At 43.9% G+C, this 24,093-nt stretch overlaps 1 protein-coding gene across 3 annotated transcripts; it reads right to left on the bottom strand.

Moving 5' to 3' along the window:
- Positions 1-1,581: 1,581 nt before the first annotated feature.
- On the bottom strand, positions 1,582-24,018 carry GSTO2 (glutathione S-transferase omega 2). 3 transcript variants are annotated; one of them, XM_070780795.1, is made up of 7 exons: positions 22,711-24,018; positions 18,324-18,545; positions 17,936-18,044; positions 15,885-16,107; positions 14,843-14,944; positions 3,270-3,376; positions 1,582-1,865 (listed from the first exon to the last, which is right to left on the bottom strand). In XM_070780795.1, exons 2-7 carry the CDS (start codon positions 18,355-18,357, stop codon positions 1,706-1,708), a joined length of 735 nt encoding a protein of 244 aa, XP_070636896.1. In that variant the 5' UTR covers positions 18,358-18,545; positions 22,711-24,018; the 3' UTR covers positions 1,582-1,705. The 3 variants fall into 3 exon arrangements, with proteins under 3 accessions (XP_070636896.1, XP_070636897.1, XP_070636898.1); XM_070780796.1 differs by having other exon boundaries at positions 22,973-24,018; XM_070780797.1 differs by lacking the exon at positions 22,711-24,018 and adding an exon at positions 18,637-20,281.
- Between the last annotated feature and the right edge of the window lie 75 nt (positions 24,019-24,093).

Below are 24,093 nucleotides of genomic sequence, written 5' to 3'. Positions count from 1 at the left end.
CACATGCACCCCAATATTCATAGCAGCACTATTTACAATAGCCAAGACATAGAAGAAACTTAAATGTGGACATTTAGAATAAAGAAGATGTGAGAGAGAGAGAGAGAGATATATATATATATATATATATATATATATATATATCACATGTTGTTTAGTTGCTAAGTGCTGTCTGACTCTTTGCAATGCCATGATTGTAGCCTGTCATGTTATTTTGTTATGTTAGATCTGTCCATGGGATTTCCAAGGTAAGAATACAGGAATGGGTTGCCATTTCCTTCTCCACGGGATCTTCCTGACCCAGGGATCGAACTCACGTCTCCAGCATTGGTAGATGGATTTTTTTACCACTGAGCCACCAAGGGAGAGTAATGAGTAATATTACTCAGCCATAAAAAGAATAAAATACTGCCATTTGCAGCACCATGAATGGACCTAGAGATTATCATACTAAGTGAAGTAAGTCAGACAGAGAAAGACAAATACTATATATCACTTATGTATAGAATTAAAAATGCAATACAAATGAACTTAGTTGCAAAAGAAAAAAAGACTCAGAGACATAGAAAACAAGCATGGTTACCAAAGGGGAAATGCGGGAGGGATAAATGAGGAGTATGGGCTTAGCAGATACACACTGCTAAACATAAAATAGATAAACCATAAGGACCCTCCTATATAATACAGGGAACTGTGTTCATTATCTTGTAATAATCTATAATGGAAAAGAATCTGAAAGAGAATCTGTATATGTAACTGAATCACGTTGGTGCATACCTGAAATGAACACAACATTGCAAATCAACTATACTTCGGTTTAAACAACCTTTTTTAAAAAGAGAAACCTTCCCACTACAAGGCAAGCAGCTCCAAAGCTCTAGGTGTAAAATCTCAACCAGGATCAGTGAAGAGATCAGGAGCTCTGGTGTCTTTGTCATCTTGGTCACTCACGTGGCCCAGGCTTGGTACACAACAGGCAGTCAGGGGCATGTGTTGGGGTGAATTGAAAGCATCTGTGACGCAAATCCAACAGAATGACCTTTGCCTGGGACCAGGTTTAGGGTATGTGTAATTTTTTAAGGCAGGATGTCGACTCTAGAACATTTTGTGAGCCATTCTGAGCGCCGAGAGCACCGGTGATATTCTGACGTCGTTAGTCCAGGGTGATCTGGGTGTTTCGTTTCCTGCTTTGGAATTCTTTCCGTCACAAGACCTCGGTGTCTCCCAGGCCCACAGCCAAAAAGCTGGAGCCAGAGATAGACTCATGCACGCCCACAAGGACTGCAGCTCTCATCTGCCAAATGGAGAGTATGTGGACTTGAAGCGCTTTCTTCCTTCTCATCTCTCTCACCAGGAGGATATGCAGGGTACCAATCTGTAGTGACAGCATCAGCGATGGGGCGGCCTTGAACCTCAGCATCAGCATCGGCACCAATAACCTGGAGGTCAAACTGGGGCAAAGGTCATCAAGCTGGGAGGCACACGGTCTCCCTAAACATCTCTGGATGTTAACACTGAGATTTCTAGAGAATGACTAGATGCTACGGGCTACAGGAGTCATAAAATGATTATCAGAAATGATTCTGTCTCCATGTTTATTTGGAACCTTAAAGAAAATGAAGAGAGACTGACTGCCCCACCAAAAGAAGTGCAGAATCACGACAGGCTTGGGAATTCTGGGTGGTGAAGGGGTGGACTGCAAGGCTCAGCAACTTAGCCCGTAGTCAAAGGCACCGGGGTTGTTCTGAAAATAGAGATTCAAGAAGCCCAAGAAGGTGTTCTTATCTGTGAGAAGAGAACAGACTGTGGGATCCTGCTTCATGGCTGCAATCCAGAGCCGGAGCGCAGGGGTGTGGTTCACACAGCTGCAGGACAGGAGAGAAGCGTTAGCCGGTCTGAAGGTGAAGGGGGACGCAAGTCACTTTTCAGACTACAAGCTACGAGGGACGAGTTTATTGGGGCAACAGAGCTATCTTAGTTACCTTCCTATCAACTGAGCACAGTCACTTACTGGAGGAAAATCTGACTTGAAATGGCTGTGTGTCTTTAGAATCACCAAAGTTGTTGTTTTTAACCCTGCAGTTAAAATACTTGTGGACTGAGCGCTCTGGGGAAATAAGGTATCTGTTTTTTACTGTTTACCAACAAAAAGATGCATTCTTCAGTCATTCTCAGATTTTACTTTTGGGGGATTGAAAAAAAAAGTTTTCAAAAACACATTTTTAAAGAAATGAGTAAAACGATCATGAAACCTTGAAATAATGGAGCTGACTGGGCCCTTTCAGGGACTGATCAGGACGTGTAGGTCTCGGATCTGTAGTGACTTGCCCAGACAGTAAACTTGTTAATGGAAAATCCAGGAGGAGAAGGTTCCTAATGTGTGGTTCAGCTCTGTCCCCAGAGGAGACAGGTTTTGGCGAGGTTTATGTTCTGACATGGTTTAAAATATCCAAGTCTGTGACATCTGACCTGCCCTAAGTGAGGAGCTTATAAGATGAATCCTGGATAAACGCAAGCATGTGCATTATAAAAGTCCAGATGCAGTTCCACCTCGGCAGGACGGCATTCCCCAACACCAGAATAGTCCGGCACCCGCCATGTGACTGGCTGGTGTGAGAGCAGAGCCAGCTCAAGTTCAGGTTCTCCTGTGAGTGTCGTGGGAACAAAGCACATGTCTGTCTGGGGCCCCTGTGTGGTCTCCCTGAGTCTACAGGGCAATTTCTTCTACTTTATCCCTATACTCGTGTGGTGTATATGGCTGGCCATTTTGTTTCTCTGATATCAAGCATATATTACTTTAAAATCATTTGTTTTTTAAGGGTATGCCTATCTGGAGAAAGATTCCTCCAGTAACTAAGGTGCCCTGTAAGGGATGTGAGGGCCACAGGGTGACACGGCAGGACCAGGCAGAGGGCCACCGACGGAGCTGCAGACAAGCCACCAAAACCCTGTGACTGAGACCGTCCACCTGCTTCTACACTCACCCCCAGCTATGCTGGATGCATGGTGAGGACAGCCAGCGGCTCTGAAACACTGGGGAGGCTCTGGGATGCAGTCTTAGCAGCAGCAACATGGATAAAGTGTGTGTCCGCAGTTAGTGGCACAAGAGCACAGGTGCATTTTGAACAAAGAAGCACACAGTTTAAAGCTCTACGTTCCACATTCACGTGAAACATGTCCAGAGGAGGACAGATGGCACAAAGATCATTTGAAGCACTGCTACCCAGTGCGACCCTCGGAATCTATGACCATACAGCTTAATGTCTTACTCGGCTATTCCATATACTTCCAGCCGCTCAAACCAGGGCCAAAAGAGGTAATCAATCATGGATATACAATCTCCGCCAAAGAAGACGGTGTTCTGATAGCCAAGAATCTGGAAGTTTAAACAGAGCAAAAGCAAGTTAATTAACCCATCTGCTAATGTATTTATAGGCACTAAATACAAATATCAAATTAAGTCCCAAAGAAGGAGACCCAAGGCTTGGCGTCGTCTTCCATTTGGTTAGGTGAATGCTTCTACCCTTTTTCTGAGGTTTCTTCCATTTCCTTTAGGGTCTGTTGTCCAGGCCACACTTAGCCCCGCCCTCCTTTCAACCCTGGAGTATCCCAGCGGCTCATCTGATTGGAGGATTTGGAAGAACAACCCGCCTCTCTCAGCCTAGAACAGGCTACCCCCTGTTCTAAGCTTTCTAGGGCTCAGCCCCTGGAGAGGGGCCCTGCCTCTGACCAGCACTGCCCATTACTGGGAGGGAGGGGCCACATAAGGAACCTCACTTGTTGTGGTCGTGCCCCCCCCATTCTCCAGGATCCAGTTTATCTGTAATAAAGGGGATACCATAGCCTCCACATGTCTTCCTCTTTAGCCTTATTTTTCAGCCAATTCAAAACTAAGGCAAGGAAGAGCAGGGCTATCTGATGGGCTCTCTCAAATCCCAATACTGTCTTTCTACCATATTTTCCTTTTTTATTTGAGCTTTTTGAACTTCATATGTGTTGGCCACTCAACATTATCAAATTTTTGCATTAAAACAAAAGTTCTCATTCCCAAATGGGACAAATCAACACAGATAGATGAACCATCAAGAAAACAAACTCTTGACAGAGAGCTAGCCAAAGACATTGGTGGCGGGGGAGTGGGGGACGGGGAGGTACTTGAAAATTTAAAAGGCAATAGTATTTAGCAGAGGTTATTGTTGGGCCAGTTCTTCCCATTGAGAAAAGTATGATGCCAATTATCTAGTTAAGTCAAACAAAAGACTCTTTGGACTGACATAATCCAAATGTCATAACTGGACTATCATAATGGACTGACATAATCATAATCAATTATATACTTCCCTGTAGCAAAATATCTAGATCCCTATATCCTTTATCTAGATTCCTATATCCTTTATCTGGACTTCCCAGGTGGTGCTAGTGGTAAAGAATCCACCTGCCAATGCAGGAGATGAAAGAGACGTGATTTCGATCCCTGAGTCAGGAATATCCCCTGGAGTAGGGAATGGCACGAAGAAGGCAATGGCAATCCACTCCAGTACTCTTGCCTGGAAAATCCCATAGATGGAGGAGCCTGGTGGGCTGCAGTCCATGGGGTCGCTAGGAGTCGGACACGACTGAGTGACTTCACTTTCACTTTTCACTTTCATGCATTGGAGAAGGAAATGGCAACCCACTCCAGCATTCTTGCCTGGAAAATCCCAGGGATGGGGGAGCCTGGTGGGCTGCCATCTATGGGGTCGCACAGAGTTGGACACGACTGAAGCGACTTAGCAGCAGCAGCAGCAGCAGCAGGGAATGGCAACCCACTTCACTATTCCTGCCTGGACAGAGGAGCCTAGAGTGCTGAAGTCCATGGGCCACAAAGAGTTAGACACGACTGAGCAACTGAGCACGTCCTTTACCTAGATTTCAAACTTCCTATCTCTCAGGCTTGATTCTTCATCCTTCAGGCCAGCTTGTTGCTTCTATGAGGTAGTCTAGGGGTGGAGTTAAGAATGAACTCTAGGGCTGGCAGATCTGGTCCTCTCCTGGGTTCCGCCTCTCATTCAACATGAAACCCAGACAATTTACTCACCTTCTCCTCCAAGCCTCAGTGCTCTCATTTGTATAATGGTGGTAATGTTATTGCCCACCTTAGAGGTTACGGTAAGGAATGATGGAATCATGCCCAATAAGCGTGAGCTCTCTTGAGGAAAAATCACAGAAACCTCTAGAGGTTACATCTACAGAAAGTAAATCCTTCGCCACCACCCTTCTCAGAAGAGAAAGCAAATATTGGTACCCTAATGTCTATGTCTTCATTATCTCCCGGCATGGCCTAGAGGAGTTCCCCTGACTAAGCTGAAACAATGCTGCTGCTGCTGCTGCTGCTAAGTCACTTCAGTCGTGTCCGACTCTGTGCGACCCCAGAGATGGCAGCCCACCAGGCTCCCCGTCCCTGGGATTCTCCAAGCAAGAACACTGGAGTGGGTTGCCATTGCCTTCTCTTTGGATCGCTGCTGCTGCTAAGTCACTTCAGTCCTGTCCGACTCTGTGCGACCCCATAGACGGCAGCCCACCAGGCTCCCCGTCCCTGGGATTCTCCAAGCAAGAACACTGGAGTGGGTTGCCATTTCCTTCTCCAACGCATGAAAGTGAAAAGGGAAAGTGAAGTCATGTCTGACTCTTAGCGACCCCATGGATTGCAGCCCGCTGTTTGAAGAAGACGGTACTGAAACGGCAGAGCCTGGTCAATGAAAATTTAAAAGAGGCTATTTTCAATCATATGTAGTAAGACCTGATTTACAAGGAAGAGGAACCATCCAGTTTTCATGAATTCCAGAAAGCCCTAACCCTTCTTTATATTCAGGATCAGATAATAATTACCCAAACATTTATCACTGGCTTTGAAACGTATATGTCCAGCTTATTATTGGCCTTCATGGCACAAATCAGAACTGAATCTGAACTGACTGACTCTGGAACTTTTATATAACTCTTCTGCTTTACAGAGCAGAGATGCTCTTGAGAAAGTCCTTATCAAAACAGACCATATATGGGCATTTATTAGAACCCATGATAAGTCTTTTGTTAAGGTGATGAGATATTTTGAAAATGAATAATTGCTTAGTAATTGATGTTTATTTAGTATATTTTAAAACCTTTCATTTACTCAAAGTGAGAGTATGTCTTTGAATACATATCATCATTTGGATGCAATGAATTTTTAACAGAATGGTACACTTATTCATTCAGACATTAGGAACCATCGAAACTGTTTTACTTCTATTTATCAAGGAAGTCTGTCCTCTGTTTTTTAGGAATATCTTTGTAAAACTACCCTCAGCCGTGTAAACACTCATAAGGACTTCCCTGGCTGTCCAGTGATTAGATTCTGCACTTCCACTGTAAGGGGCATGGGTTCAATCCCTGGTCAGGGAACTTAAGATCCTGCATGCCAATGCAGTGTAGTCAAAAAAAAAAAAAAAAAAGCCATTCATAATGTAATTCAACCTTTATCAAGGTATTCATTACAATAAAAAGTCAAGACAAGTATATAGATGAGACTGATGTCTTCTGCCAGCCTCTCCCCTGCCCCTGTGATACATTTACACATTCCCTCAGACTTTCTTAAATCCAAGTGTGACATCAAAATTCCTTGGAGTTCTTGATACAGGTGCAGATTCTTGAGCCCTGCCTCAAACAGGCATTTCTCCACCAGATTTCATACAAAGCAAGTCTAAACGTCCCAGTAGAAAAGCAGTCTTCCTATAAACCAAAGTGCCAGCTTCTCTATAGACACATCACAGTGACCCAGGGGCACATTGTGGCTAGGCCTCTTTGGAAGCTCATTACCATCTTTAGGACCTTCAGTAGGAGAGCTCCCTTCTCCGCAAACCTGAGACATTCCAGACATGTACAAAGACTTGTTCCCTGAGAATCACAAAACTTCAGTACTGGAAGGGCCCCTGGATTCATCTAGCATAACTTCCCTTCCATTTTTCCATTTATTTATACCATGCTCACTAGACAAAGGATTGGAGGTGCATTGTATAAAAATGTGTACACTAAAATATTAAATATGAAAAATCATGCTAAGAAAGGCAAAAATAAAAGAACATAAGGTCAAAATAAGGAAGGAAAATGGTCTCAAGATATCAAGCCAAGGCTCCTGCAGAGTTCCTTAATAAATAAAGCTTTGAATTTGACTTGAGTTTCCTGGCAATTCAGAGAGGAAAGCGTGCTAGTGAGCTGATTCTTGTCTCCTGTGTGGAAGACACTCTTGCTTAGAAAGAAGGAAACTCTGTCCCAGGGAAGTAAGAGGGCTCTCTGGTTCGTGCCAGAGCCAAGACAAAGACACCATTCTCCTAAGTCCCAGCCTAGTGTCAACCCTGTGTCAACGTCAAATATGTATGTATGAGGACTGTAATCACAGAGGCTTTCCCAAGTCTCTTGTGAATTCTTTGTCTGTTCCTTAAATTTAAGTATCAGCAACAAGCTCAGAATCAGCAAACCCCGAAACCCTCTTTCCTTCTGCCAAGGACCGGCCCAGCTTTGAGAGTCCCTGTGAGGACTCCCCCCACCCCCGCCTCGCAATCTTCCTCTTTCTCCTTCTCTCTCAGTCAGGCAACTAACTGATGGAGAGGTGAGATACAATCATGGCAAAAGAGCTTTTCAAAATTCTCTCCTTCCTGTCTCATTCCATGGATAAGACGGTCTTCAGGAAACTTGACTTAAAATAGTTCTTCCGTATTCTCAGTTTAAACTAAGTCCCTTTTGTGGTTGTTCTTCAGTCCCTCAGTCGTGTCCAATTGCTTGCGACCCCGTGGACTACAGCATGCCAGGCTTCCCTGTACTTCACTATCTCCTGGAGTTTGTTCACACTAATGTCCACTGAGTCGATGATGCCACCTAACCATCTCATCCTCTCGCCACCTTCTCCTCTTGCCCTCAATCTTTCCCAGCATCAGAGTCTTTTCCAATGAGTCGGCCCTTTGCATCAGGTAGCCGAAGTATTGGAGCTTCAGCATCAGTCCTTCCGATGGATATTCAGGGCTGATTTCCTTTAGAATTAACTGGTTTTATGTCTTGGGACTCTCAAGAGTCTTCAGCACCACAGTTCTAAAGCATCAATTCTTTGGCACTCAGTCTTCTTTATGGTCCAACTCCCACATCTTGACAAATTTAGGACAGTCAGAAGTAAAATAATATGACAGTGTTAATTTCCTATGTCTTATCTTTCCTAAATGATCTGTCATCAGAACAGGAAGCTGCAGCTTTGCCTCCACCCACTGAGCAGTGGCTATGCTAATAGCCAATGTGTTTTAAAAAAAAAAACAACTCTGTTTTGCGGTATTTCTGTCACCTGCCTGTCACATATAGTGATATTGGTCATTCTTAATGTTGAATAACTTTTCTCACAATGGACTCTCTCATTCTCAGAAATACTGCCCTTCAAGATGGCCTTCTTAGAAAAGATACTTTCCACCAAGGCCCTAGGCCACACATGGCCTGAGGAAGAAACTGAGCCTCTAGCTTCAAGCCCTAGGATTTCCTTAATGTATTAACACATCTTCCATTCAGATTAAGACGTGAGCTATTTCAGGAAAAAGCCATTTGACGTTCTGGAATAGTAGAAAACGTTATTTTTAAAATTTCTCTGTTCTCCAGTTCACTGAAAAATGACTACAGATCCTTCTCTTGGTTCTGGATGTGACTCGGAAAAAGGAATGAGCATGCAAATGAAGAGGGAGAGAATGGTTGGTGACACCTGAGTACGCTGTTTCCACCCCTGAACTTGAACCCTGAAGGGCCGCTTATCTGCCTCGAAGGCCTCTCGGGCTCCCCCAGGCGGACAAAAAGAGGTTCCCGCTAGAGCGCACGTAGAAGGAAGAAGCGCGCTGGGCTCCCCCGCGTGGCCATCGTGGTGAGGCGCACTGGCCAAGGCTCCCCAGCTAGGACGTTCACCAAGGAGGAAAAGGAAATCTGCAAAATTTTTTGTGAGGGTCAAGATTACAAAGAGAAGCCCAGACTTCCTCAAACCAGACATCCTAAGAATCATCAGTCTACAGTCTTGGGCGCTCAAGTGCAGCGTCAATAACTGCACTTGTGGTCTTAATGCACCACCTGCCCTGCACACAAGAGAAGTCTCCTGGCTCTAACCAGGACAGCATGCTGGCTCTGGCCTGGCTGGAGGAGGAAGGAAGCGGTTTTTCTTGATGGAAACAGTTCTTATGAAGCAGAACCAGTCCCCTCCTATAAAATACACAAAGCCACCTGCTGTTACATCAGCAATGCAGACCCTAACCAGAAGCAGAAATACTCAATCCACTCCAGGGCAGATATCTTTTGAGTTCGTACAAGATAAGGGAAGATTCTCAAGATTTCAAATTTCAGGTGTCTGCTCCACTGACATACTATAGCTGAGGCTGAGCTAATGAAGATTAACGGATTCTCCTTAAAACAAACCAAGGATACAGAACAAACTTAGAGTATACATAAAACCCACTTCTCTGGAAAGAAGCCTGAGAAGCAGGGTCTGTGCCAAACACACCCCTCCTGCTGGTCACCACTTACAACCAGGAGTTTCCTGTGAAGATTCAGAATGCAACCTGTCAACATTTGGCCACCCTGAAAATTCTATCCTGGAATCCCTTTCATAGGTTTAATTCTTTTTGTTGCAATATATTTGTAAGATAATAGTGGAGGGAAGCTAGTGGGGCAAGGCTTGACAAGTCAAATATCTTTAAAGTGATGGGTGGTAGATGAAAATACAAAAGCATTTTATCAAATTTCTGAAGGGGGAAAGGATTTCCTATGTACAAAAGCAGTGGAAGAAATCACAACAGGAAAGATCACACAATATTTTTAATGTTAAATTTCTATATGTACAAAGACGACAAAAAGTTAAAACAATGTATCTTAAAAGCAGGCCAATATCCTTTACATATAAAGAACTCTTAAAAAAATTAACAAGGAAAATCAGGAAGATCTTGACAAACAGATGGGTAGCAGACCATCTGCACAAATAAAACACAAAGAAATGGAATACTTTGGGGAAAACATACCATCTCACTATCAAAGAAATATACATTAAAGCAACTATGAGAAACTACTGTTTCTCAAGACAGGCAAGTATCTTTTTAAATGAAATCTCCCAACAGTGAAAAGGGGTTGGTTCAAAGGGCATTTTTGACACTCAGAGGGTAGGGGGTATACAGCACAAGTCTTGGGGGAAGCAATTTAGCAACATCCAGCTCTAGCTTCTAAAATGGTCATACCCTTTGATCTGGTAATTCTGTTCCTGGAAGTCTGGCCTAAGGACATATTTTAAAACAGAGAAAGGGCTTTTTATGCAAAGGAGCTGCTGTTTCTGGGAGGCATCATTAATAATGATAAGCAACTGAAACAATCTAAATAACCCTAATGAGTGTGCTGGATACATAATTCTGGCTTATGCATATGGCAAATTATGCAGAATGAAAAGTTTTTTTTTCCATCTTTAATAATTACACATATAATAGAGAAAAATATTCTCATTATTAAAAAAAAAAGATTCAAACACAGAAAGCAGTATAGAAGGCAAAGGCTCTCCCTTCCTATCCTTGCTCTGAACCACTCTTCTTTCCCACCCCCAGGCTAATCCCCTTCCAGTAGTAGGCACCAGCCAAGTCTGATTTGAGTCTCTCCAGACATTTTTCTAGGAGTTTATTTACATTTGTGCATATAACCTCAGATATGCAGATGATAATACCATCCTAACGGCAGAAAGTGAAGAGGAACTAAAGAGCCTCTTGATGAAGGTGAAAAAAGAGAGTGGAAAAGCTGGTTTAAAATTCAACATTAAAAAACTAAGATCATGGCATCCAGTCCCATGACTTCATGGCAAATAGATGGGGGGAAAATGGAAACGGTAACAGACTTTATTTTCTTGGGCTCCGAAATCACTGTGGATGGTGACTGCAGCCATGAACTTAAAAGATGTTTGCTCCTTGGAGGAAACGTTATGACAAACCTAGATAGCATATTAAAAAGCAGAGACATCACTTTGGTGACAAAGGTCCGTCTAGTCAAAGCTATGGTTTTTCCAGTATTCATGTACGGATGTGAGTTGGAACATAAAGAAGGCTGAGCACTGAAGAATTGATGCTTTAGAATTGTGGTGCTGGAGAAGACTCTTGAGAGTCCCTTGGACAGCAAGGAAATAAAACCAGTCAATCTTAAAAGAACTCAACCCTGAATATTCACTGGAAGGATGGTGCCAAAGCTCCAAAACTTTGGTCACCTGATGCGAAGAGCCGACTCATTGGAAAAGACCCTGATGCTGGGAAAGACTGAAGGCAGGAGGAGAAGAGGGTGACAGAGAATGAGATGGTTGGACGGCATCACTGACTTAATGGACATGAGTTTGAGCAAACTCAGGGAGATAGTGAAGGACAGCCTCTGCAGTCCATGGGGTCGCAAAGAGTCGGACACAACTAAGCAACTGAACAACAGAAAAATGTATCTCAAAGACCTATAAAAATAACATGGGAAAATGAGGTTATATAACAAGCACAAATAAACCTTCAATTTTGATGATACTTGTTTGAAAGAAAAATGTAAAAGTCAAACGGCATTTATTTAAAAAGAAGAAAACGTTAGAGTATAAGGCTGCCAACTTAAACTGACCTGTTTGCTTGTGGATAACATGGACCATTATACACTGGTCTCTTGAGTTGCTTATCACTCAAGACAATCCATAGATATTTAAGATATTTTCAACTCACAGAAAATCCTGATTGTACAAAACCATGGAGAAAAAATTGTACACATCATCTCTATAATAGAGAGAAAACATCTCTATTAGAATTATTCTGACAAGTTTCAATTTCACTAGAATCTCCTAGAGTCAATATACTGGTATTGAGAGGAATGTATCAAATAATTCAAGCTCAGTGGGCATCTTTCAGATTCTGATATTACCTATGTTGTACTTACAATTCCTACTAACATTCTGTGGGACAAAACCCAATTCAAATCTGGAACAATATTGCATATTCAGTGGTCCTTAATTAGCCCTGGCTAGCACCCCACTCCAGTACTTAGCAGCAGCAGCAGCCCTTAACTAGCCAGAATTTCACTGATGCTACTTATTACATCTGAGAGGGTCATTGGCAAGATTAAATAAGAGGAGTATGCAAAGCAACTTTAGCATCATGCCCAGCACGAAAATACAGGCTCACTTCCCTGGAAGAACCCAAACTAAGGAGCTGTGCCTCCATTGTAATATTATACATTTACTTAGCAATCTGTAATTTTCAAAGTTCATCCATCATTCAAATGCAGAGTAGGAAAGAGATGGGTCAACCTATGTTTTCAATTATCTTTGAATTTAAAAGATTTTGTTTCAAGGCTCCTTTCCCTGGCCAAGCATTTAACTTGTAAGAAGGTAACCAGACATGATAAAATCAGTTCAGCTAATCTTTGAAAATAAAGACCATAAAAATTCTCCATGGGCAACAGCTATCAAACTTCTTTTTCAAAGCAAGGTCCCCCTCCCTCTTCAAATTCAAGCTTATTAGATGTCTTGTTAAACACAGTGTCGAAACCAGGGCTGGTCTGGCTGAAGCAGGCTCTAAAACCACCAGCAGACCTCCTCTCACTGGGCCGTCCCTCTGCAAAACTTGTGAACACACCTTTTAAAAGACCCTTTCTTTCTATGAATGTGGAAACAAAGGCACAGAGAGGTCCAGAACTTTGATGAAGGTTCTGGAATCCCATAAAGCCAAGCCCAGGAGCCAAGACTCTTTCTACCTCACCCTACTTGCCTCCTCAGAGTTAAGACCGCAGTCTGAGTTCTCAGGACCAAAGGCTGACACTTCTTACACATGATGCTGAATCCATAAATGCTGAAACTATATAAATCTAAGACAGGCAGCTGTAACTGTAAATAAATTTAACAGCTTCCACTTCACAAAGGTCAGATGGAAGAATATTAGTAATCAGCCTTCTTCTAAGGGGATAAAAATAGCATTCCCTGGCTGCCAAAGAATCACAACCCACCCATAGGGGAATTTATCAGTTTCTAGAACAAAGATAATGGAGAAGGCAATGGCACCCCACTCCAGTACTCTTGCCTGGAAAATCCCATGGACGGAGGAGCCTGGTGGGCTGCAGTCCATGGGGTCGCTAGAAGTCCGACACGGCTGAGCGACTTCACTTTCACTTTTCACTTTCATGCATTGGAGAAGGAAACGGCAACCCACTCCAGTGTTCTTGCCTGGAGAATCCCAGGGATGGGGGAGCCTGGTGGGCTGCCATCCATGGGGTCGCACAGAGTCAGACACGACTGAAGTGACTTAGCAGCAGCAGTAGAACAAAGATAAAGGAAGTCAAAGGACCACCTTCCAGACTATAAGAGAGTTACAGGGTAAATAGCCCTATTACTGCTAGATACATGGAGGATCTGGTAACAAAGATTACCCATAGACACTTCCCCCTTCTTCCTCTTCTTCTTCTTTTTTTTTTTTTTTTAACATTTATTTATTTGGCTGCTCAGGTCTTGGTTGTGGCATGTGAGATATTTTTAGCTGTGGCATGTGGGACCTAGTTCTCTGACCAGGGATAGAACCTGAGCCCTCTGTATTGGGAGCATGGAGTTTTAGCCCCTGGACCACCAGGGAAGTTTTTCCCCCTTCTTTCTTAATTACAGAACTCTGATTTTATGCAAGGTGGTCCCAGCTAAGAGATTAAATTTCCCAACTTCCCCTGCAGATACTTATAACTCAATGACTACGTTCTGGTCAATGAAACTTAAGTAATCATTGGACAGAACTTCTAGGAAAGCCTTTAAAGGTGTATGGCCTTTTGCCAGTTTTTTCCTTTCTGTTGTCCTTTCTATAACCTGGAACTTGGATGTGATAGCTGAAGTTCCAGCAGCTATTTTGTTATTTTGAGGATGTAAGCCTCACAATGAAAATGACACAACAGGAAGAGAAAAACAAAAAAACCTCAGTCCCTGCTAACTTCATAAAGAAGCCATCAAAACGGCCCTATAGTACTGTACCTCTAGGCTTGTGTGTGTGTGTGTGAAAGAATAAATCCTTATAAGTTTTTAAATCAATGCTATGCTATGCTAAGTCACTTCAGTCGTGTCCGACTCTGTGCGACCCCATAGACGGCAGCCCACCAGGCTCCCCCATCCCTGGGATTCTCCAGGCAAGAACACTGGAGTGGGTTGCCATTTCTTTCTCCAATGCATGAAAGTGAAAAGTGAAAGTGAAGTCGCTCAGTCGTGTCCGACTCCTAGCGATCCCATGGACTGCAGCCTACTAGGCTCCTCTGTTCATGGGATTTACCAGGCAAGAGTACTGGAGTGGGTTGCCATTGCCTTCTCCAATGCATGAAAGTGAAAAGTGAAAGTGAAGTCGCTCAGCCGTGTCCGACTTCTAGCGACCCCATGGACTGCAGCCTACCAGGCTCCTCTGTCCATGGGATTTTCCAGGCAAGAGTACTGGAGTGGGGTGCCATTGCCTTCAATACTAGAAGCCAAACACAATCCCTAACCAATATTGACCCTGGACTCCTAAGCAGAAGCTACAGAATCCATGCAGAGATAGGTCAGGAATGTGGTGATTCTGGGAAAGGAACAAGTTCATCACATGCCCTCCCCTACCCCTAGGCATATTTTCAAGAAAAATTCCAGAGGAGGTCAGTGGAGCGCAAGGACCTACAAGTTAGATGACCAGTAGTTGAACTTATCAAAGTCTGACAGGAGAAGTATATAAGTCCGTGAAAGCGGAGGGTGTCAGGGTGACCAGGGTGTGGACCTGCATCACTTTATCCACCACATCTGGCCAGGAGAGGGCCCCGTTTTTACCTCTTCCAGGTTGCAGAACTCCTGACGCAGGGCCAGCTTCAGATCACCGCAGTCTCTCCCGCATCTCAATGCTACCAGACACTCCTTGGTCAAATGTGGGACCTGATCGGAGGACACAGGTTCTGAGCAGAGAAGTCCGAGGGCACTCCGTGCTCCTGCTCTGCCTGACAGTGCAGCCAGAGCTCTGTCACTCTGTCAACAGTGCCACCTGATGGCCATCTCTATGGTTTCAGGAATCCACTTGTCACAGCACTCTGGTAAACAAGGTGCTTTAAAGGGGGCTCTTTGGTACGCCTTACTTGTTCAGCTATTTCCATACTGTACAATCTTAGGTGGGGCATTTTCCTTCTTTAAGCCTCAGTGTTCTCATCTGAAGAATGGACACAAGAATAGTACCCACCTTAAAGGGTGGGACCTGATGAGGGCAGTGATGGGGATCAAACAGATTAACGTTTATAAAATAGTTAGAACCGTGCTTGGCACATGGCTAGGGCTCAGTAGACATCAGTCACTAATATCATTGAGTCATTTATGTTTCTTTAAAAAAAAAGCTATCATAAAATTTCTCCATCACATTCTCTCCCAATATCAACAGCTGTGTCCTTTTCTCTCTTCTTCACATTTCCTGGGCAGTCGGCACTCCTGTTCCCCATAAAGGGCAATCTCCTTCTGTGCATTACCTTTTTCACACCCCGATATTTTTTTCACCTGAGACCTTGGAAATAGCTCCTTCAAAGTATCACTAGTTTTCTACTCTTTCAATATTCCTTGTCTCAAGTTACACAGTCATAACTATGCCATAATCATAACTCTTGAGACTGTTCGTTCCACTGGAAAAGTAGTTATTGGCAAAGACTTTAACCTTTAATATCAGAGGTCACAGCTTTACTATAATTCCACACGAGTTATCCTCCTAAGACACACACAGGTATTAAATCAATTTCACCAATGATTTGACTTTTAAAATGGACTGGAGTTTGAGAAAGACATACAAAGTAAAATAGAGTGTTAAGTGTTTTTGTTTTTCTTTAAATGGATATACCTTATAGAATAGCTCCAATAACATCTTTTGGCGAGCTCGCTCGTAAGGGTCATACGGGTACAGCTTCCTTCCAGGGTAAGCGTCATCCAGGTACTCACAAGCGATGACAGACTCATAGATCAGTTGACATTTGCTGTTCTCCAGGACAGGAATTTGGCCAAAAGGATGCTTTGTAAAGTACCACTCAGGCTTGTTTCTCAGGTTAATGTTGATAACTTCATGTCTTATAAAGCAAAGGGAAAACAGGACAGAACAAAAATGAGAGGATTAGGCAGACACTCATCTTTTTTTTTTTTTTTCCCCTGAAGTGCACAAAGACCCTCTGTAAGATCTTAGTGTCTAGACCAGGGATCAAACCTGTGCCCCATGCAGCGCAAGTACAGAGTCTTAACCACTGGATTGCCAGGGAAATCCCCAGACACTCATCTTGAAAGCAGAAACAATCAATCTATAAAATTAAAATTTGCAACAAGGTTTTTAAATTGAGGTTTGTACAAAGAAAAATACATAACAACATCATTCTTCAACAGTAGGATGTGTTCAATGTTTTTTTATGCCTTATTGCATTCACTCTCCATGATTCCCATGAGATAAACTAGGGAATCATGATGAGGTGCAAACAAAGGAAGGCAAAGAAATCATTTAACACATCCCTTCTGAGAGATAAGGCTCCTTGTGGTTCAATCCCTTGCCCAATATTACCCACCAGGAAGTAGCAGAGCCAAGATGGAAGGCCAGGCAGTCTGACTCAGAGCTCACAAGCTTAACCACGGCACCACAGATTTTAGTACATTTTAAAGTTTGAAAGTACAAATCTGATATCTGGAGACATTTTTTGTTTGCCACAACTGGAGGGAGGGGGATTCTACTGGCACCTAATGGGCAGAGGCCAGGGACGCTGCAAGATATCCAACAACACACAGAACAGCTCCTCCCCCCTCACCAAACACACAAAGCCAGGAATCATCTGCCCCAAATGTCAGCAGTGCCAAGGGTGAGAAACTCTGCCCTAAAGAAGGACTTCCATCAATTCTCAAGCTGCCACTTCATCACTGTGGGTAAAACATCAATCTGTTGTTATTTTTCTTTTTTATTTAAAAAAGTAAACTTTGGGCCAACTAGAATTGAGCAAGAGGGAATAACCTGGAAAAAGCCATAGACACTCCACAGAGCAGAATTATATAATTTTTTTTTAAAGTCTCTGTAACAGTCTCTGCGTCTCTATAACACAAAACTCCAAAGTCATCCCCTAATGATACACACTGGAGGCTGAAGTAACACTTTAGCTTTGAGCTGGCTCCCTGCAGCCTCCCCCGTTCCAGTAAAGTTGCTCTGCCTTCAAAATCCAGACCTGCTTTGCAGGAGCTCGTCTTGCAAAATTACTTCTATGACCAGTGTGCCCCCATTTTTCAGGTGTGTGGGAAACCTCTTGATAGCAGTCCTTTCTATTTCTTTGTTTGAAACTATTTGTTCATTCATTCAAAACGTAGTTTTAAGTGCCTATTATTGGCCAGGTTCTCTTCTAGCCCATGAATAAGAAAAAGTCCCTGCCTTCAAGAACATACATTTGTGTGTGTGTGTGTGAGAGAGAGAGAGACAGTGTGTGTGAGTGTGTGTGTGAGTACAGGTGTGTGGGTGTTGGGGGAGGGGCAATGGAAGTGAGTCTGGGGAGTGTGGAGGAAAAACAGATAAGTAAGGAAACGTTGTTAGTGCAATAAAGGGAACAGAACTGACCTGAATATAGCTGGGGTGGGGTCTGGGCTGCATTTCATAGAGCTGTCAGAGAAGGCCTCGGTAGCCTCCGCGGTCCGCTCTTTCACAAACTTTAGGGAAGAAACCCAGCTCACCAGAGCATCATTCAGTTTACTCCGAGTGGTCCTAACAGTTTCCTGCAGAGACCTGATTCTGCATTTCAGGATGGCCCACTCAAGAACCCACCTGCCCTCTGCTAACCGTTTATTGACTTCGTCTCAGAAGAAAGTGACAGACAGCCTGTGACACCTAAGCGGGGACCCCCGGATGGTGAACCTATGGGGCCTCCCACCGCTCACCTGATGCCTTTGGCCCGGAGGACCAGGCGCGTCCTGTGCGCGTAGGGACAGAACCTCATGCTGTAGAGGCGGATTACGCCTTCAGGGACCGGCCCTGGGGGGATGCTCCCTGCGGGTGGAGGGGGGACGGGGACGCGGATTAGCTCTGTGTGGAGAGGGGCTCACTCGCCTTCCCAGGACCCCACGAGGGCCGCGGTCCTCCGCCTCCCGGGCCCCAGAGAGGACACCTTTTTTTTTTTTTCCCTGCACGTGTCTTTTTTGCGGAGGAACCGCGATCCTCCTCGCCGCTGCGCTGATCGGCGAGCCAAGGACCGGCAACCGCCTCTCCAGAGCCAACATCCAGCCAGCCGGCACCCCCAGCCCGCGGACAACTGTCAAGAGGACTCACCTTTCCCCAAGGTCCTGGTCGCGTCGTCAGTCATGCTCTCCCGGCGTCTGCGCAACGACCAACGCTCACAGTCTTTGCCGTGAGGCTTGCTGCCGCCGGCGCAGGGTCCAAGGACGGCAACGTTCCGGCGCGCCCCGCTGGCTCCAAATGCAACTTTGGAGCAACAGGGCCGTGTCGGGGTGGTAGGGAAGTGATCCAGGACGGCAGCTAAGATAATTCAACCTGAGGAGACAGAGCCCCAGATTCAGAAGCCAGTGTAGCAGGAGTGGGAAAAACAAACAAACCTGAAAAGTACCCCTTGCTTTGAACTCACAACATCCTGCGCGGTCTTTTCTCTGCATCAAGAATCTGTGAAGAACAGGCATGTGAATTTCACTTACTCCAAGGGAGTTTAATACAAACTGACCAGGGTGACACTAACGTTTTCTTTCTCATTCTAAGCCCTCCCTCCTGTCCATACTCTGTACATGAGTGTACTTTGTCTTAAAATAAGGCCAAGGATTTCCCTGGTGGCTCAGTGGGACAGGACTTGGATCTCTGATCAGGGAAGATCCCATATACCCAGAAGCAACTGAGCTCATGTGCCACAACTATTAAGCCTGTGCCATAGAGCCTGGGAACCACAACTACTGAGTCCATGTGCCCTAGAGCCTGTGCTTGGCAAGGAGAGGCCGCATCGATGAGAAGCCCAGGTACAGCAAATAAAGAGTAACCCCCTGCTTGCCATCTATGCAGCAATGAAGACCCAGCCTAAATAAATTATAAAATAAGGCCAAACTTTTTCATCATCTAGCAGATAAGAAGAAAAACTTAGTGTTAAGATCTTGCATGACCCTAAAGTGTCCCCTTTAATTTTATGTCCTCACTACTCTAGTTCCAGCCTTATTTATGAGATTTTACTCAAGTTGTGAAAAACTGGTAATGAATAGGAAACCAGATATCTAGAGGCAGAGACAAATCTGTGCACTCTCTTCAACTCCCAGTATACATTTCAGAGCAGACCCTTTTTAATTACTAAGGACATACTGCCAACAGCCCAGCAATACAGAGGTCACTTGGATAGCTCTTTCATCTACATGAGATAAAGGGGTTAACTAGCCTTTGCTCTGACCCTGAATCACTGCAGATGGTGATTGGAGCCATGAAATTAAAAGACGCTTACTCCTTGGAAGGAAAGTTATGACCAACCTAGACAGCATATTAAAAAGCAGAGACATTACTTTGTCAACAAAGGTCTGTCTAATCAAGGCTATGGATTTTCCAGTAGTCATGTATGCATGTGAAAGTTGGACTATAAAGAGAGCTGAGCACCGAAGAATTGATGCTTTTGAATTGTGGTGTTGCAGAAGACTCTTGAGAGCACCTTGGATTGCAAGGAGATCAAAATAGTCAATCCTAAAGGAAGTCAGTCCTGAATATTCATTGGAAGGACTGATGCTAAACTGCAACTCCAACACTTTGGCCACCTGATGTGAAGAGCTGACTCATTTGAAAAGACCCTGATGCTGGCAAAGATTGAGGGCAGGAGGAGAAGGAGACAACAGAGGATGAGATGGTTGGATGGCATCACCGACTTAATGGACATAAGTTTGAGTAAACTCTGGGAGTTGGTGGTGGACAGGGAGGCCTGGCATGCTGCAGTTCATGGAGTCGTAAAGAGTTGAGCGACTGAACTAAAATGAACTGACCGGTACATAAAAAAGAAACAGTCAACATACCCATGTCATGTGAGAGCTTCTGGTAGACAAGGAAAGTAGTTCTGATCAGGTAAATGTGACACTCACATAAAGGAAGTATAGTATTTCAAATAGTTGACTTTCATATAAACAGATTCTAAAGGGAAAGGCCATATGAGGAATGTGAAACTCTCTAAATTCAAAGTAAATTATACTAACATGTATTTAATGCTTTATGTGTATTAACTCACTAAATCCTTAAAATAATCCTACAAGGATTCTCTTCTTACCTCATTTTAAAAGATAAGTAAACTGAGACTAGCAAGGTTAAGTCACTTGACCAAAGCCTGATAACTAGTAAGAGGTGGAAGGAGGTTTATGAAGCCTGGGAAGTTTGATTTCCAGGGCAAGTCACTCCATCTAGAATCTTAATCTATATCAGAGATGGGCAAACTTTTTCTGTTAAGGTCAAGACAGTAAACATTTTAGGCTTCTCAAGCCATCTTGTCTCAGCTACTAAACTCTACCCTCGTAAGGTGAAAATAGCCGTAGATAATATGTAAATAAATGGGCATGGCTGTGTTCCAATAAACCACTATTTATGAATAGTAAGTTTGAATTTCATATACAGGTATATTTTAACAGACTACTTTTTAGAGCAGGTTCACAGAAAAATTTAGCAGAATATAGAGACGTTTCCTACCAACCTATCCCCACACGTGCATAGCCTCCCCATCAACATCCTGGATCAGGGTGGTACACTTCTTACAATCAATGGATCTATATTGAAACATCATTATCACCCAAAGTCTAGTTTGCATTAGGACTCACTGTTGGTGAATTTCACGTAGTTTTCACATGTTATAAATTATACTTCTTCACTGAAATGTTTTCCCCTAACTATTCTTAGCTCTTGAACTGCAAAGAAATGAGCAGTGGGCTTGGCTTGACCCTCTGGCTTTAGTTTGCCCATCCCTGGTATACACTGATGATGACTGGATTAGCAACCAAGCTGAGGTTTCCATTGGAAAAGTAAAAGGTTCCTGGGTCCATCTTTCTACTACACTAGAAGAGAATGTATTTTCATGTTGTGTCCCCTTATTCCCACCTTTTCAATAAAACCAACTCTGAGAGCTGGTAAATATTGTTTATTAAAAATACAGCTGACCCTTGAACAACTAGAGACTTCAGGGCACTGGTCCTCCACTGTCAGCCCTTCACATCTGTGCTTCTACACCTGCAGATTCAACCAACTGCAGACCATGTAGTACTGTAGCATATATTCAGTGAAAAAAATCCAGGTATCCATGGACCCTTGCAAATCAAACCCATGTTGTGCAAGGGTCAACTGTATACTTGTATTAATATATGGGAAGTCATGGGGTGACGGTCTATTTGATGTAGTCAGGGGAGAATGGACAAAGGAGTGGAATGTTTTTCCTCTGAAGGGAAGGAATATTGTCAAGGTTCTCACTTGGCACTATATTCAAACCCTGACCTTGGCACTTAGGCAAGCTATCTAACCTCTATGATCTTCATCTTCCTCACCTGTTAAATGAGAACACGAAGTACCTACTCGATGGGTTTTGAGTATCAAATGCAATTGTTCAGGTGGCTATCCTCAGTATAGTAAGAGTTTAGTCTACTTCAAAATTAATGATTAAACCTAGTGAATAAGGACACATTTTTGATAGTATAGTACATTCTGATTTTATATCCAAAAAGATAAAATGCACTGCGATTGAGCTTTGCCTTGCACATCAGAATTAAAGTTCAACTCAGAACGCTTATTTCACCAGTTACCTATTTAACAACAATTGAATGGGCTGAATGCTGCAGGTTACATTTCAGTTTTTAATCTTACCACTGAACAATATGGTTACCCTAGAAAGGTTTTAATTGTGACATTTAAGTTTAACCCTATTTTCTCATTGAGACTCAGTAAGTACCGCTTGGAAATCCTCTTTGTAAATTTCCCTTGTTTGTTATTATATCATGTTTACACCTCTATTATACTGAGTCACTCAAGCAAGGAATAAATGGTAATTGGGCTACATTAAACCTACTCCAAATTGGTTTCCAGAGACTTGAAATATGATGGAATCTGTTTTGAAAATGTGGAGATCTTCAGTCCTGGGTGAAGATGTCTTAAGCTTTCTAGGAAAAAAAAGTGCCACCACAGAAATAATCTTTTCACTCTATTTACATGAGTCTCTGTTTTGAGGAGAGGAAATGGGGTTTGCATTTTGCAATTTTTCAAAGTTATTTTGTCATACTAATCTCGGATAGTGGAAGAACTTGGAAGACATTCCTCTTAATGTTTCAGAAGCTTGATTTACATGACAGATTATGTTACTGAGAGTTCCACTATTGTTCACCAAGTTCAAAGAGTTAGACAAGTGAGGAAAAAGGCTCTTGTGCAAATGGGCCTAGATTTAGGACTTTTCCCCCCTTTAAGTTAAAGGTATTCGCTTTAAAGACCTGTTTCTTATTCTCAGAGTAGCTTTTTTTTTTTTTATGTTAAAATCTTTGATGAAACTTTCGTGAAGACAGTTGGGCTTCCGTAGTTGGGCTTTCGTCTAAAAGTGTTAGGCAAAATTAAAAATCGGCAATCCCATTCTGGGTCCCCAAATTCATGAAAAAATCTCAAGTTTCAGAATTGACCTCAAACCCCTCTCCCCTTCAATGCTACGCAGGGCCAAGCAACCCACCCGGTGCATGCAAAATGATAAGACGCCCCCGAGGCACCTCCCGGCGCGCGGCAAAGGGACCGGATATGGAGCTGGGGGAGGGGGGGGGGGGGGGGGCGGGTCGGAGAGAGAGGCGGGGCACAGGCGGAACCCGCCCCTTAGAACGCGACTCTATCCGCCAATTGGCTGCGGCGCCCGGAGCTTCACCAATCCGCCAAGCCTTTGGAAGCGCTCCGGTGGAAAGCTGAGCTAATGGGCGGCCGCGTTACAGGCTCCTGGGTACCGGAATCTTGGATCCCAACGGGTATGTGGCTGGCCAAAGTGGAAGCCGAATAGTGGCTGGTCGTGGCACCTCAGCGCCCGGGTCTACATCCGACTGAAGTCCGCCCGCAGCGGACCCGGGCTTGTTGGGTGGGGCAGGCGGACGGCAGCAGAGATGAGTCAGCTCGGAGCGTGGGCATTGGTGGCGGCGGAGGTGGGCGGCTGGAGACCTTTTGTGAAGTCAGTCAGTTCGCTGCTGCCTCCTAGGGTGCGGCCCCCAGGTCGCCTGCATCACCATAGGACGAAAGACCCATTTCATATATGTACTCCTGGGCCCACCCGGACCTACCGAATCGGAAATCCAGGGGTGAGCCTTAGGGGATTGCTAGGCGCTCTTTTAAGAGTATGAGGGCAGGTCGAAACCGCTCCCTAGTTCTGATATAAGAGCCCTGTACTGCGTATGTTCTCCAGCACTTTCCTCCAGCATCTTAAGACTTCAGTTAACCTCAGGACTTTAATTGAATCATCTGTAGAATGAAATGATGCTCTCCGGACCTACTTTCTCATGGAGGTGATGTGATGATATAAAGTGAATAGTAAGAAGCCCAATGAGCTATGGAAGTGTATAAAGATATTAGTATTTCTGAATTACTCATCCAGCTTTAGAATGGATGTGGCCTTCTCAGCATTTAGTTATATACATGGAACACCTTTTGTGCTGGGCAGCATAGGATTTGGTAGGAAGGATTTTGAAAGGGTTAGTGACTGAAGCCTGAGAGAGCCAATAGGAGACCACCTAGTCACTTGGCTTTGAAGTTAATGTGGGTCTGGACTTCAGTGGCAACAGCAGTTATTACTGTTGTATAAAAGGCATGAAACTGAGTCAGACATGGAAATGAAAGAATGAGGAATTGAGAAGTTCTTAACTCAGAACCTAGAAGACAAACTTTAAAGGGCATCTCTTGCAATGACAACACAGTATCTATTTGGAAATGTCCTATGGGCAGTTAAAAATCCAGATTGACTTCCAGCTCTCACTAGAGGTGACTTAGAAATTTTCAGCATGGAGTGTGATAGAACCCTTAGAGTCATATGAACACCCTGAGACAGGAAATGTGTTTATATTGCTGCAGGAGGGCCTTG

Source organism: Bos indicus, chromosome 26 (genome assembly GCF_029378745.1).
Source record: "Bos indicus isolate NIAB-ARS_2022 breed Sahiwal x Tharparkar chromosome 26, NIAB-ARS_B.indTharparkar_mat_pri_1.0, whole genome shotgun sequence".
Lineage (NCBI taxonomy): Eukaryota > Metazoa > Chordata > Mammalia > Artiodactyla > Bovidae > Bos > Bos indicus.
The sequence above is the reverse complement of the archived record's forward strand: the minus strand, read 5'-3'. Positions and strand labels throughout refer to the sequence as shown.

Bases quoted from the DNA above. Each gene is read 5' to 3' on its own strand.
- GSTO2 (XM_070780795.1), bottom strand. From the start codon at position 18,357: ATGACTGACGACGCGACCAGGACCTTGGGGAAAG. The intron at 14,945-15,884 runs GTATATCCATTT...TCCTCCGATCAG, and splicing joins TATTGGAGCTATTCTATAAG to GTCCCACATTTGACCAAGGA. The intron at 3,377-14,842 runs GTAAAAACGGGG...TTAAACTTCCAG, and splicing joins AGTTCTGCAACCTGGAAGAG to ATTCTTGGCTATCAGAACAC.